At 49.3% G+C, this 14,098-nt stretch overlaps 1 protein-coding gene across 1 annotated transcript; it reads left to right on the plus strand.

Annotated features, from left to right (window-relative positions):
- The first annotated feature begins 7,545 nt into the window (after nucleotides 1-7,545).
- Nucleotides 7,546-9,552, plus strand: rps16 (ribosomal protein S16). Its single transcript, XM_037462600.2, has 6 exons — nucleotides 7,546-7,570; nucleotides 7,659-7,710; nucleotides 8,272-8,373; nucleotides 8,749-8,845; nucleotides 8,941-8,988; nucleotides 9,377-9,552. Exons 2-6 carry the CDS (start codon nucleotides 7,663-7,665, stop codon nucleotides 9,520-9,522), a joined length of 441 nt encoding a protein of 146 aa, XP_037318497.1. The 5' UTR covers nucleotides 7,546-7,570; nucleotides 7,659-7,662; the 3' UTR covers nucleotides 9,523-9,552.
- The last annotated feature ends 4,546 nt before the right edge of the window (nucleotides 9,553-14,098 follow it).

The following is a 14,098-nucleotide window of genomic DNA, read 5'->3' on the forward strand; positions in this document are numbered from 1 at the left end:
CCCCAGACGCGCAGCAGAGGGGTGACGTGTGGACACCTCGGCCCCCGTCTGAGAGAAGCCAGGCCCTCGGCTCCCACGCTCCCGTGGCACCCGGTGCCTGTTGTTGGCGCTTGCGACGCCCGCCACACTCGTCCCCCCCCCCCCCCCCCCCCCATGAAGCACGCGCCCAGACAGCGGCGCTATCTGGGAAGATGGAAATAGTCGCGCTTTGATGTTGTCAAAAGGGCGTCCAAAAAAGTGATGTTGAGAAATAGCCGGACCGGGCTGGCTCAGGCCCTTCGGACCCTCTCAATTAGTCGCCCGCCCCCCGCGGCTTGTGGTGTCAGGCGGGGGGTTAGCGGGTCTACACAAAGGCCCTGATGGAATATTTAAACGTTCTTCCCAGAAGCCCCAGGGTGACATCTCGGGCCTCCGTTCGGGCTGAATGTGAACTATGTGCAGATTTCATCGCCCCAAAGGACACACCGGGGGGCTTTCAACTGTCAATGCACCTGGAGGCAGAGTGCAGCGAGCCCGATGCGTCAAAAGGCCACGCATGTGTCCGGCACTGAGGTGGAGAACCCCAGAGAAGCACAGAGACAGGTGGGGTCGGGATGCTATTGTTATTTGTCTTTAACAATAATAGTTGTCATAGCAACCTGATCGGGTTTGGAGCAAAAGAGGTTGAGCGTCGCACAGAATCCGCGTGCTGCCCCCTGAAGCGCACGGATGGGCCGGCGTGGAACCACGAGGTGACGCCTCAGAGGGGGCCCGACGCGCTGTTCGTGAGGTGATCTGCTCCCAGGCACGAACAGCTGAGCCCTAAACCCCCCCCCCGGACTGAAATAGGGCAGCCGGCTTTCACTTAGCAGGGGCTGTACAGCTGGAGCGTCGCCTGATTCGCTGGCGGGATGACAATGGACGTCTGACGGTGAGCTGGTGAGGCTTCGTGAGCAGACGGACTGTGGTGTTAGGGGCGCGATGCGTATTTGACTGTGTGGGACGTGTGTTTCTTTGAGGCCACATGAGTCGCGACAGCCTAATAAGACAAGGCTTTTGGAGTGACCTTGTTTCCTAGAGAAAATAGGCTAAAAATAGCCCCGAAATCTGGAGCTGCGGAGAAGCCTGTTATAGTTTAGGGCTAAAAGCTACGGCGAATCGCTCTAGTCACGCAGGCCGTGGACAAAAATCAAAATCACCAATTTGTTCAAACAACAATGTGGAGGAGCCTGTAAGGGAACAGATTACAAGAATACAAACACGTCCATGTCCCTTCTCTCCATGGTGGCCTTAAAGGGAGCCCGTCCTAAAGGCACTGGAGGTCAAATCAGTTGACGCTGGCTTGCTAACCCATAGCTTTAGTTTTTAGCGTACTAACCCATAGCATATATTTTATTATACTTTTATTTTATTTTATTTTGATCTTATTTGCACTATGTCGTCATTATTGTACTGTCTTCTGTCATGCACCAACCGCCAAGACAATTTCCATGTATGTCCAACATGTTATGGCAATAAACGTTTCCTGATTCCTGATTCCTGAAAGCGCAACGCAGTTTATGAGGTTCCACATCCATACACTCCATTAGCATTTCAAGCCTCTGCGTGTCCTGTTTTTAGAGTTCTTGATTTAGCCATTGAAGCCCTCTGTCCTCATTATTTCCATTCACTTTGATGAAAAGAAGCGTGAGCGGAAAAACAGAGCCGCATTCAGTCTTTAAAGCCTCGGCCCTATCAGCTCGAAATACCGCTAACATATTGTGAACTGCACTTACCCCTGTGGATGATCAGGGGGGGTGCATTCTCCGAGGTCAAAGGTCACGGACCGTCTCATTTGTCACGTTCGGTACTCGAGGGGTGGGCAGGTTCGTGTTTCAATTAACAGGTGTCAGATATCTCATTCCCTGACTGTGCTCGTCTCTCACCACCGCGGCCATCCCCGAATCTACCGCCCGATACAAAGGATACGGTGTTTCCCATGACCACCGTCCATCATCTTCACTTGGTTGCAGATCTACGAAAAGGCCGTAATTGTCTTCAGAGCGAACAAATCGAGTCAATATCAGACCCCCGAATGAATCAAGAATTGAGAGCAGCGTTGAATATCCAGCTTTTTAACTGGTGCACCACGCAGAAGGCTCCATCCACACGCTGCACAAAGGAGGCCCCTGAAGCGGCGGCGTTAAAAATAGATAAGTGTTACTTGTGCTGCTCTCCCTGTTGCAGTGAAGCCACCCACATATGATTATTACCCTTTATGCAGCCATCTGACAGCGGCGCTCTGAATGAGCTCAAATGAAGCTCACGTATTGGGACAAATCCTGCAGTGAGGAGGCAGCTTTACAGATGGATTCTCATTTAAAGTGCACTTTGAGTTTAGATTTAACCACTGACGTCTTGTAATATAATGACATATTTCCGTTTCGGTGGCTCAGTTTCAATCAATTAAATCGTTCCATTTGCAAGAGTTGTCTGCAGATCCTTTTTTTTTCAACAGGGGTTCCAAGTTAAACCATTGCCGACTCGTCATTGGTTAAAGACGATATTTAATTGTCACATCCGCAACACCGGACGTCCCGCAACAAACCTGCACCTTAAAAAAAACAAGTTTCCAACAGTACGGCCCGGAATCCTTTTATTCGTTTGACTCACCTCATTAAAAATGGCGGCCTACCTCCCCGTAAATAGCCAAAGCGTTGGAAAAGAGGCCTGTGACTGTTTGATGCAAATACATTTCTTCTTTTTTCCTTTTTTTACAGAGATGGTCCTCTTATTACGGAACGTCGATGAAAATTGGGTCAGTGCATTTTCAGAGGCAATATTTTCCAGATGAAAGGTGCGCAGGAGATGGCGGCACGCAACGCCTGCGATCAGCCAACGCCGACGCGATCCGGTCTGGTCTCCGGTGTCACTGGATACCTAAATGTTCAGAGGTCGGGGCTTTTCCGGCCTTGCGTCCCAATTTCCTTGAGAAGCCTCCCGCCCCCAAAGTTGAAAAAGAAATAGCTTAAAGTTTTGTTGAGTGCGCTTGTTTTTATTTCCTGCCCGAAAGTTATTAGAGAGGATTGATACCACACGTACATCTGTGGAGTAAATGTAGAGCCGGAGCCAACGGAATTGGCCGACTCTTCTAAAGCTCCCCAGTTAACAAGTCACATCTTGTTTCTGTGATCCGCACCAAAAGGAAAACCTGATCGGGGTTTTTTTTTTTAACAAGGGGAACTATTGCGCATTGTTTGTGTGGCTCACGTGAAATTTTGAACAACACAACGCCATAAAACCAAAGTTGTTCAGACAGATGAACGCACAAAACAAACCCAACATGAAAAACGGGCAGTTAGTGCAATGCGAGACAAACAATCGGATCTATTCCGAGAGCCCGTGTGACATCAGCATAACAACCTTTTGTTGGCGGGCCGGCGCTATAAATAGCAAAGATGTCGAAGCCCTGGTGCATATGAGTCCATGACGTGTGCGGAGAACATTCCCCGTGGAAGCAGCAGATGGCTCGTAGATTGCAGCCTCGTGGGGGAGGGGGGAGGGGAGGAGTGGGCTCGCCCACACACGCCTGATGCGTCTCACTCCAGGCGGCTGCTGGAGGCTCACCTGGGAAAAAAGCCCGCTCCGACGCGCCGAAATGATGATCGAGTGTGGAGTCAGGGGGGGGGGGGGCAGGGGGGGCACGTTGTGTGCATGAAGGGGTTGTGCACCCGCCTTGCAGGAGATGTGATGGAGAAAAAAAAGGCTCGGTGTCTTGTGTGTTTCGGGAGGTTTCTGATTGGTCACAGGGGACGTGAGGGCAAAGTGACAAAATGACGCTCCCGGCCAAACACAACCTGCAAAAGTCGCTTCCTCCCCTCTTCTGCTTTTTCTCCTGCAGATAAAAGGGAACTCTGCTGCTGTCACGCAAAGGAAAGCGAGACTCTAAAATATAAATAAAAGTACCCCAGAGTGCATCAAAGTAAATTCTCTCATTACAGGCCTTTCTAGGTTCTGAATGAAGTCATCAGTGTCGTGTGTTTCTCTGATGTGCATGAGGAGTCCGACCCCAAAAGCCCGGCCCTGCTCTGCTCCGGCCTTCTCCGCTGCTGCATGAGGGGAGGGAAGAAGAAAAAAAAATAGATGTGGGGGGGGGGGGGGGGATGAGACTCCACGACATCATCTCTCCAGGCCTTTTAAGGAGCCTTCCAGTGGAGGGCTGAGAGAGCTGGCCCACTTTCTCATCCCATCTTCCCAGCGCCGTCTCCTCTCCCTCTGGGAGTGACTTTACAGACACACCAGGACGCACGGTGTGGATATAATTCACTTAAAAGGAAAAAAAAACATGCCACGAACGCTCTAACGAAAACCCACCGAGCGCGCTTCAAGACGTATGGAAGGCGCGCGAGCCGCGACGTGTGCGCTTATCGCGTCGTCGAGGTCGCGCTTCATCATCTCCGAGACGTTTTAATACGAGTGCGAGCACAAGCAAATACAGGGAGAGAAATGAGGGGATGCTCGTCACATTCATCATTGTATTCCCAGATGCTGTCAAGGGCTCAGTGTTCGAGAGCCCATAAGATAGAGAGGGGGGGGGGCGAGGGGGGGGATAAAGAAGGCTTTGCTGTGGCGGCGACCTCCTCTGTCTTTTTCCATGCTGATGTCAGTCGGCCCCCGTTCCTCACCCCCCGGTGCCACCGCCTCGCGCATGAACCCCGGGCCCACGCGCGCTCCCACGGGGGGGGCGGGGGGGGGGGAGGAAAGCAAGTGGAGGGGCGAAACGCCAAGAGCGAGATGGAACAAGAGAACGAGGAGGGTGATGGGGGGGCAGATTGTGTGGGCGAGCTGAGTGTGCGTGATGGAGGGGAAGCACCGGCGCGCGTGTGTGTGACAGCGGAGGCACACGGCGAATGAAAGGCTGGGATGTTCTATCGGCTTCACCGATTCAACCTTTCGAGGGGGAGGTTGGAGCCGCTTCAACAATAAGCGTCGCTGGAATACATAATGAGGCCTCTGGAGGGGTGGGTGGAGTCGTTTTGTTCTCTTAAACCATATGGAACGGCACACGAGAACCCATTTAGCCCCGAGAAAAAGCCACAGAGGTCGAATGAGCTCTTATCCTGAACGTCGATTGTTCTAAATCTTACAAGAAGGTCAAAAACATACATTTGATCAAATTAGCTGGTTATAGTTGTTCACTTAAGCACAAAAAACACATGTAGCATTTTTGTATTTTCACTTAGATGTTTAATCCGGAAGGAAATAAAATGCAGTTAAACCATTGCCGATGTAAAATGTGTATTGTTCTCAAATAAATGTTATTATAGTATGTTATGCTGTATAATAACAGCAAATCTGTCAGAATCTACCGTTGACTTTTCCTAATTTCTCTTGACTAAATTTGATATTTCATGCCACTTTTGACTCCACTTTTGACTCCAGATCGACGCGGCTCAACTATACGCAAGCAGAGCATTGCATTCTGGGAGCCCCTTGAACCCGCTCGCTTCAGCATCACCCCGTGGCTCCAGCTCCGAGACCAGGAGAAAGTTGACTGAGCGTGGGACAGCTGCAAGGCCCGTTTGCTATGTGGTGGAACGCCACTGCTGAAATAGCCAAATTTAATGGAAGGGGCTCAAGTCCAAACCAGGGTTCAATACCAGGCTGCATGTTGGTGATGCTCAGGCAGACATCAATATTTACTGCTGCCATGGCACGGGGGGGGGGGGGGGGGGGGGGGGGGCACAGGCAGCAGTGAAAAGAAAAGAGTGGCACCTGGGTCCACCACCTTAGGACTGTTGGCTCTCAGAGGCAGGGCTTGAAAGATGGCCTAGACAACACATAGGGGAAAAGTCTGGCATACAAATTCACACAAAACCTAAGGAAGTGTTTCATTTTGTACGGTAATGAAGTCCGTTGGCGGGGGCCGTTGAAGGCCCCCCCCCCCCAACATGGATATAAAAGGTAAGACCTGCTGCCTTCAGTCATATTATATATCTCCAGCTCCCCTCTGTGACGACACACTTTTCCACCTCGCGAACCCTGAGGAGTTCTCTCTCTCTCGTTGCCGTGGCGACCGCACTTGTTTGCACCTCATAACGCCCCCCCACCCCCCCCCCCCCCCTCCTCAGGCCCCAACCACGGCTTCTCTGCCTACCAGGCTTAGCAGATCTCTTCTCCTGCTCAGGGGGGGGACTTCAATTAACCAGCAACACTTTTTCAACCACCGCAAAGGCCTATTATGGTCAACCGGGACGCCGCGGCGGCCCAGGAACGGCATCTCCTTCCCCTGTAAATCTGAGAGCGTTGCCTCGTGCTCACGGTGCTGTGACAGGACGAGGTCGAGGGGGTCGCGCCTCCAGGTGATGTGTTTCCATAAGGCCCCGCGGAGAGGAAATGCACATATATGGTGTGGTCTTCATTTATTGCCAGCTCTCTCACACTGGATGAGTGCAGACTCTCCTCCTCCTCCTCCTGCCGTGAGCCCTGAAAGCACCGAGGCTCGGTGCGTCCGACTGGTGTAGAAAAATTTAAGGATTTAAGCGTCTCGGAGCTGAACATTTTCATTTTAACAGAATAAGTTGCGATGTGATTGTGTGAGGTTGTCGGCCCTCTGCAAGAGTACCACAACCCCAGTAGGTTTAATGTCTTGAAAATCTCAAATAAACTTCTAAAGCTCCATTCGCGCCCTTATTTTGGCATCCAGGCAGCAGTGTTTTTGTAGTATATGCGTAGTATATGAGGCAAAGGAAGGCACTGGACACATGACTCATGTGGTGTCAGTAAATGCCACTTGAGGGTGGTGTTGTGCAGATATTGTGAAAAGTTGATGGGGAGGAAATTGTGACTACACATCCGTTTATGGTAGCTTTAATGCGATAACGTTTCTGATTTGCAGGATATTTTAATTCAAATCCATCTAAAATGTATATTTAAGTAGTTAGCTGAAGCTATTACATTTACACAATTTGTCAGAGAATCCATTTAAAGATTTCTTTTGCAACAGTATCCCGATCCGTCCTCGTGTTGGCAGCAGAAAAGTGCTGCTTCGTCTGGTTTTTGTTCTTTAGACAGCTACTTGTAATCCTCTGAACATGCTATCCATTTTTCCAGGTATAGAGATCTTCTATTTCCAAATTGTTTACCTTACTTGATTATTTATAGTGTAAGAGTAGAAAGCAATCTCTTGGCAAATGCAATATTGTGTGTGTGGATTTTGGGGTCTGTTTACTGTAAGGCTGCCATTATAAAAGAGGCTCCCATGACACAACTCAAAGACCAAAATAACAGTGATGTGGAAAATGACGATTGATTAAAGGATGTGCTACTCTCTAGCTTTGTGTGTTCTTTTCACCATTACTAAATATTTCACCACATACTGTTTGTTATTGTTATGAACTGTCAGGGGACTGCAGATGCAAATGATAATATTCTCCACTTTGGGGGTGAATATTGTCACGTGGTCAGCACCGGAACTGTGGGGCGGAGGTAAAGTGACAGCAACTGTCGCAAAGACTACTCCAAAGCACGTTTGAGGTGTCGCGCAGTGGCCCCTGATTTTCCCGTCGTGAAACCCCGTCGGTCTCTCCGTACGGCACCGTAGCTGAAGACGGTATGTTTGTCAGCCTGATCCGCCTGGACAGTTAAAATCATATATTTTCCTTGGTCTGCGGTGTAACACTTTCCCCTTTGTGTTTCAGAAACATGCCAGCAAAAGGTCCTTTGCAATCTGTCCAGGTCTTTGGACGTAAAGTAAGTAAAATAAATGTGATTTTTGAACATGTGGCGGTGTGGCTATCCCGTCTTGCTATCGCACATTAGCTGCTTCAGCTAACGCTATCCGGTAGCGTGGCAGTCAAACACCGTGTAATGGAGGCCTGTAGTGCTCTCCGCGTCATGTTCCACTGTTTAAAGTTACGCCACTGTTCTACGTGTCCGTGAAGCACATGGGATATTGTTGCTGCACTCAAAAGTCTCCCGGTTTACCGGCATAGTGGTACTGGATCGGATCTAGGCTCGCTAGGTTAGCTAGCTAGCTAGCCTGGTTGCTAGCAATAGCTGTGCTTTACGATGTCAACGTTCAATTTAGATTTAACGTTACCTCTCACTAAAAATCTATTTCTTGATACAAGAACTCGGGAATCTTGACGCGAGAAGTTGTGCTCACTCTTATAACGTTACTTGATGTTTAGCATTGATACTGAACGTTACGAGTGTCGCGTAATGTGCAATGTTTAACCGATGTACAGATCCGACGTCGATCGAACAATCGGTTGTGTTTCTAATATCTTACGCCGATGCTTCTGTCCACAGAAAACCGCCACAGCAGTTGCTCACTGCAAAAGGGGGAATGGCCTGATCAAAGTGAACGGCAGACCCCTGGAAATGGTGGAGCCGGCCACTCTCCAGTACAAGGTGAGTCCGGATGAGAGGTGGTTAGCTTCAGGGTGCACATGGCTGATGGGGGTGGGGGGTTTACGCGTTTAATATCTGTAATTAAAGGGAGGGTGAAATTTGGGCATGCGCAGAGCTTCATGGAAAGAGTGGCAGTTTTTACCTGCATCCAACACACTGCATTTTAAGACGACAGTGACTGGACCAGCAAACATCTGGGAAACAATAACTACTCTCTGTGATTGTGTAAAACCTGCTGTCCTTTTGAAGCTAGATGGGTTTCATTAAGTCTCTGCTGGTTTTGTTTCCACTGCTGGTATTTCAGGTATTCTGCAAAAATACACACACCTGACTTAATCCTGGTTGTAATGGTTGTCATTATTTAATGCTCTTTAGCTTCTGGAGCCAGTGCTGTTGCTGGGAAAGGAGCGTTTTGCTGGTGTCGACATCAGAGTCAGAGTGAAGGGTGGTGGACATGTGGCTCAGATCTATGGTAAGAATTCTAAATTATTCTGTGTCGTGAAATTGGCAATCATCAGGTCTTGGGACATACAACCTTTTTTCTGACATTTATTATTGTTCTTCCAGCTATCCGTCAGGCCATCTCCAAATCCCTGGTTGCCTACTATCAGAAGTGTGAGGACTACATTTTGCTCAGTGCTCAAACGTGGATGCTTTTACCAAAATGCTCACTGTTGACGTTGTTTAAGCATGAGTGGAAACCTATTTTCATGATTGATGCATTTTACAAGTGTCAATTTCTTTTTCATCTATGTTCGTTTCCGTTTACATATGTTTGAAGATGCATTTGGGGGACAGAGACATTCCTTTGTCAAAAAAGCAACGTGGTTAGCAAGAACTTTCAAAAAAAATTTGCACCGAAGATTTCTTAAATTATTTTTACAAAAGGTCCTTGGGTCTAAAAAAAAAAAAAAAAAAGTACTGCGGCGTTGGTTATACTTAAGATATTCTGTCGTTTCTAGTATGAACATGTAGAATAATTCAAAGTGTCTGTGTCATGCAGATGTGGACGAGGCCTCCAAGAAAGAGATCAAAGACATCCTGATCCAGTACGACAGGACCCTGCTGGTTGCCGATCCACGTCGCTGCGAGTCTAAGAAGTTCGGTGGACCCGGAGCTCGTGCCCGCTACCAGAAGTCCTACCGTTAATCCCCCTGTACATTTTCTTAATAAATTGGAGGAACAAATAATTGAATTTGTCTTTTTTTTTTTTTTTTTCATTTGACTTTTCTATGAGGGCTGTTTGTCTAGTAACTGTTTTGTTCATAAAGTACAAAACCCTTCAGAGTTATTGTTCCTAGTCACTTAACCCCAAACTGCCTGTTGGGATGGTGTTGGGACAAATGTAATGATCTTTAGAATTCATGATTTACAACCGTTGTGCAGAATGTAGGTGGTATGTGAGTCTCCTGCTGTAATAAACAACACAGTTCACTGCTGCTCAGTGGATGACTACAAGAAATATTAAAATATGAATTTACTCATAAACATAGTAGCTACTGATCTGTGGATCTCTGAACAGATGTTAGAATGAGTTGATCCACACATTCTTTATCTTCTGTGATTTAAAGACGTAGTACAATTTAAGGAGTCTTGCATGGCACATATATATTTTGTTTGCCTTTACAAGAGAAGGCTGTAAAATCTCAACGCACTCCAAGGGAATCGGACAATAAAACTGAAACGTTGCTCAAATCGATGGCTGATTCCCTAAAGAAATGCTTTTCTAAATGTTCTTGTCAGGGGGGTAGGGGAATTAGTTTTACCTCACCCCACATTTACCTTGGTAACATGTCCTAATAAGACATTTTCCCCATATTTAAACCCTAATACTTCACTTCCCCCTGTAATGACGTTTTAACAGTGCTTTCAGCATCACTTCAGTTTTTGCCTTTATGAATGCCGCCTCCCAGCAGCAGAGGGAGCCAGAGGGCAGCGGGAAATCAGACGCCATCAGCAACCTGTTCTTCAGCCACTTGGGAACTCTCGCATGCATCAAGAAATATCTTTTAAATATTTCCCCTTTTGGCCCAAGCTCCTCTGAGCGAGCCCCACGCGTCCTGCCTCTGATAAACACCGTTTGCTTGTTGCCAAGCTGAATCTCAGTCAGCAGCATAATGAGAAACACATTTAATTACTCTATTATTTATTACATTTAATTATTTTTCCACTGGCGATAACAATTCCCCGGAAACAGATGATCCACACAGTTATCAACTCTGCTTCACGTTGTCCCCATCAAATCATGGCGTCCTTCCTTCCTTCCTTTCTTTCTTCCTTCCTTCCTTCCACAAACAAACACTCGCTCCACACCTCCACGCCAGCGGGAGCGTAATGAGCTGAGGCCCAGATGTTGTTGGCCCCTCCGTGGGCCGAGAGCAGCAGCCGTTCCCGCTCGCTGAGCTCCCCGGGGGGGGGGGGGGGTCTGTGTACAGCTCTCCAATAATCAACCCAGCAGGGAAGCCCCCTCCTCACAGCTACTGTTGTTTACTACTGTTTATTTTACTGCTCCCGCTCACCTCCTCACCTCTAAAGGCCGCTGACGTTCTCCATCTTTTTGCCAGTTTGGTTTCTGCGTGATGGTAAAATTGTCCTTTTTTTTCTCCTCTCAAAAATAAACACCTTGGATTGATAAAAGTTGCCGATCCAACGCGTGATGCGTCCTTCAGCTTATTTTCAGCTGCAGCGTGTATTTCAGATCAGAATGAAGTGGCTCGTTGTAAAAAAAACACCGGCTGTTGTTTATCACACTTAAGTTCACCGTGTAGAACCCCTCCAATGGAGCACATGACCTCTGACCTCTGCGGTATTTGCTTACTATCCATCAATATTTAAAAGTGCGGATTTTTTTTGCTTATCAGTAAATAAGAACCTCAAAAATTGACTGATGAAAATGATTCACGCCACAATTAAAGCAGTTATTAGAGAAAGTCATGTTTGTATGATCATAACAATTGAAATGTTGGGGCAGCGTGTTGCTCACTGTAAAACATCTCTGCTCCTCAACGAGCTGCTGCTTTGATTCAGTTGGACCGTATTTTTTTTTCTCGGTACTTTAAAGAAACGAGGAGCCGTGACGACACATGAAATGGGTATGGATTCGGTGCAGAGAGGTGTCTGCGTTGTTGTTGCACAACAGGTCTGGTGAGTATTTGAGCTTTTAGATTGCCTCACTGAGAGAGTAGGGTTTATTGCTTTGTGGCTGACGCACACACACACACACACACACACACACACACACACACACACACACACACACACACACACACACACACACAGACTGAACTCAGCTCCTGCATTTCCTCTGTCAACACCTCTGCCCTCTCTGGTTCTCTGGATCACACTAACACCGAGGTGTTTGGGTCAGGATGCATTTTGTCGTCTCTTGCACTTCATCCCCAACCCCCCCCCCCCCCCCCCCCAACGACGCCTCCGTTAACGCACACTCTGCCGTTAACACACAGCAGCACAAAATCCAGCTTCAGGCACGAGCCCGAACACAGCGCCTCCTTTTTCTTTTCTAGAATCTCATCCTCCTCTCGGCCGGAGGCAGATAAACAAAGAGGGAAGGACTGTGGGTTGCATGTATTCTCTCCTCCCCCCCCCCCCCCCCCCCTAGGGGGGTCTTCACACCTCATCGGGCCTCATTCGAACCCAGCGAGCAATCAGGGGACAGTAGCCGGCAGTAACAAATGACGCGAGGCCACGGTGATAATGAGCCGCTTATCTGTTGCATTGTCCTTGAGGGGAGGTGATCACAGGGAGCTTGAGGGGGAGGGGGGGGGGGGGGTTTGGTACCAACACTGTGACACTGACACTGAAAGCAGTGTCAATAATTTAAATAACAGAGCAAAAAAAAAACATCATTCTGAAGGAGTTTCTGCTTTAGTAGCCTTTAAAGAGTCATTTTAAAATGAGGATTAAAAAGGTTGATGCTCCCTCGCAATAATAATGATAAACATTTTATTCATATAGCGCTTATAAACAGGTGGTAGTTGTCCTAGCACGGCATAAAGAAACAGGAAGTTGCCAGTATCTGGCACTACTTCTGGTTTGCCCGGCAACAGCTCCAGGTCCGGCATCCATTGGCAACGACCCTAGCGACGGCGAGCTCTGACTGCTTTGCGTGTCCTCTGTGTCCTCAGTGTCCTCTGTGTCCTCAGTGTCCTCAGTGTCCTCTGTGTCCTCTGTGTCCTCAGTGTCCTCTGTGTCCTCAGTGTCCTCAGTGTCCTCTGTGTCCTCAGCTGATGCAAAGGACCGTTCTTCACCAGACGTTCAAACACGCGTGTCCTTGCTCTCCAAATGAGAACCGGATGCTGACTGAGCACTTTCATAGTTCTAAGCAAGGAATGATTCTTGAGCCGGGCTTTTTTTAGACAGTGGAGCTGTCATGTACAGGTGTGTGTGTGTGTGTGTGTGTGTGTGTGTGTCTGCATGAAGCTGAAGCTTTGAACACTCTTCTCTTTGTTCCGCAGATCCTCTGCTTCTATTCTTTTACAACCGAGCAGCCAGCTGTGTGTTTGAAACCCACATTTCAGAAGTCGGGGCGTGAAAGCTGATGACGTCGCTGCTCTTTATCCCACGATTCCACGCCGCCGCTCCCTCAAAGTAACGGGCCGAGCTGATGATGGAGCCATCTCGTCTGTTTCCCCGCTCGCTCTCCCCTCCTTTTGGCCTGAAGGCGGCCCGGGAGGGGGGGGGGGCGTTAGTCACGCCCTCCGCAGCCAGCGTTGACTCATTCCCGGACGCACGTAGCGCAGACTTGAACTAAGGCGCAATTAGTCCCAAAGCCCCCCCCCTCCCTCATTGCCCTCCATCGTCGGGCGGGACGTTTAGCGGCGGCGGCGGCCTGGCGCTGCATGCACGCGTGGTTGAGACGGGTCACGCAGGGGGCTTTTTCTCTCTCTCTCTCTCTCTCTCTCTCCCCCCCCCCCCCCCCCACCCTGAGAGCTCGGGAGGCTGTTACGCCCGAGCCCAAATCGGGAAGGTCATAGGCCGCCTCGCACCCCCCCTTCAACCTTTACCCTTCGGCTCAGGCTGCGACAACCTGCAGGAGACCCGCACTGATCCCCACGCCCGCCCCCCCCCCCCCCCCGCTCCTCTCCCTCCTCAGGGGTCAGCGTGGATCTATTTTAGAGAAAACACACCGTTCATACAAGAGGGGCTCACCTCCTGGGCGGCGAGGGGTCGAGGATGAGGCTCCACGGGCAGCTTTGAAGTGCGCGGGGGTTAGCGTCCACTCGCTGGCGCCTTTGTTGATGTTTCTTTCAACGGTCGACGCCCACCCGAGGCCGTGGTCACCCAGGCGGGGCGCTTTGGTTACGCTATGGTCACCAGGTTGGCAGCGGCCTTGCGGTTCCGTCGAAAAAAAGGGGAATAGACGCGATTCAAAGTGTGTGGGCGGCGTCTGAGGGAAAATGGGCCCGAGCGGCGTCCGACAGGTGCGTGTCCGTGAGAGAGACGAGTATATTCGAATGTGGAGGATTCCTCCGACTTTACTGCCCCCCGTGGGGGCTGTTTAACCACACACACATTCTGAAATGCACTTCTTATGGCCGAAGGCCGGAGGGTTTATTGATGTCTGTTAAATGTGAGGCCGAGTCCATCTCATGGGCGGCTCTCGGTTGCCCCAACAGGAACCTTTCCAGGAGTAAACTTAAAGGGGGGGGGGGGGACACGTGCACCATATTGTTCTGGTATTCCAATCACAGAGGGGGGGGGGGGG

Source organism: Pungitius pungitius, chromosome 2 (genome assembly GCF_949316345.1).
Source record: "Pungitius pungitius chromosome 2, fPunPun2.1, whole genome shotgun sequence".
In the NCBI taxonomy this organism is placed as follows: domain Eukaryota; kingdom Metazoa; phylum Chordata; class Actinopteri; order Perciformes; family Gasterosteidae; genus Pungitius; species Pungitius pungitius.

Excerpts from the sequence above, each read along its gene's own strand:
- rps16 (XM_037462600.2), top strand. The coding sequence starts at position 7,663 with ATGCCAGCAAAAGGTCCTTTGCAATCTGTCCAGGTCTTTGGACGTAAA. Across the intron at positions 7,711-8,271 it reads TCCAGGTCTTTGGACGTAAA|AAAACCGCCACAGCAGTTGC; the intron begins GTAAGTAAAATA and ends TTCTGTCCACAG. Across the intron at positions 8,989-9,376 it reads GGTTGCCTACTATCAGAAGT|ATGTGGACGAGGCCTCCAAG; the intron begins GTGAGGACTACA and ends TGTGTCATGCAG.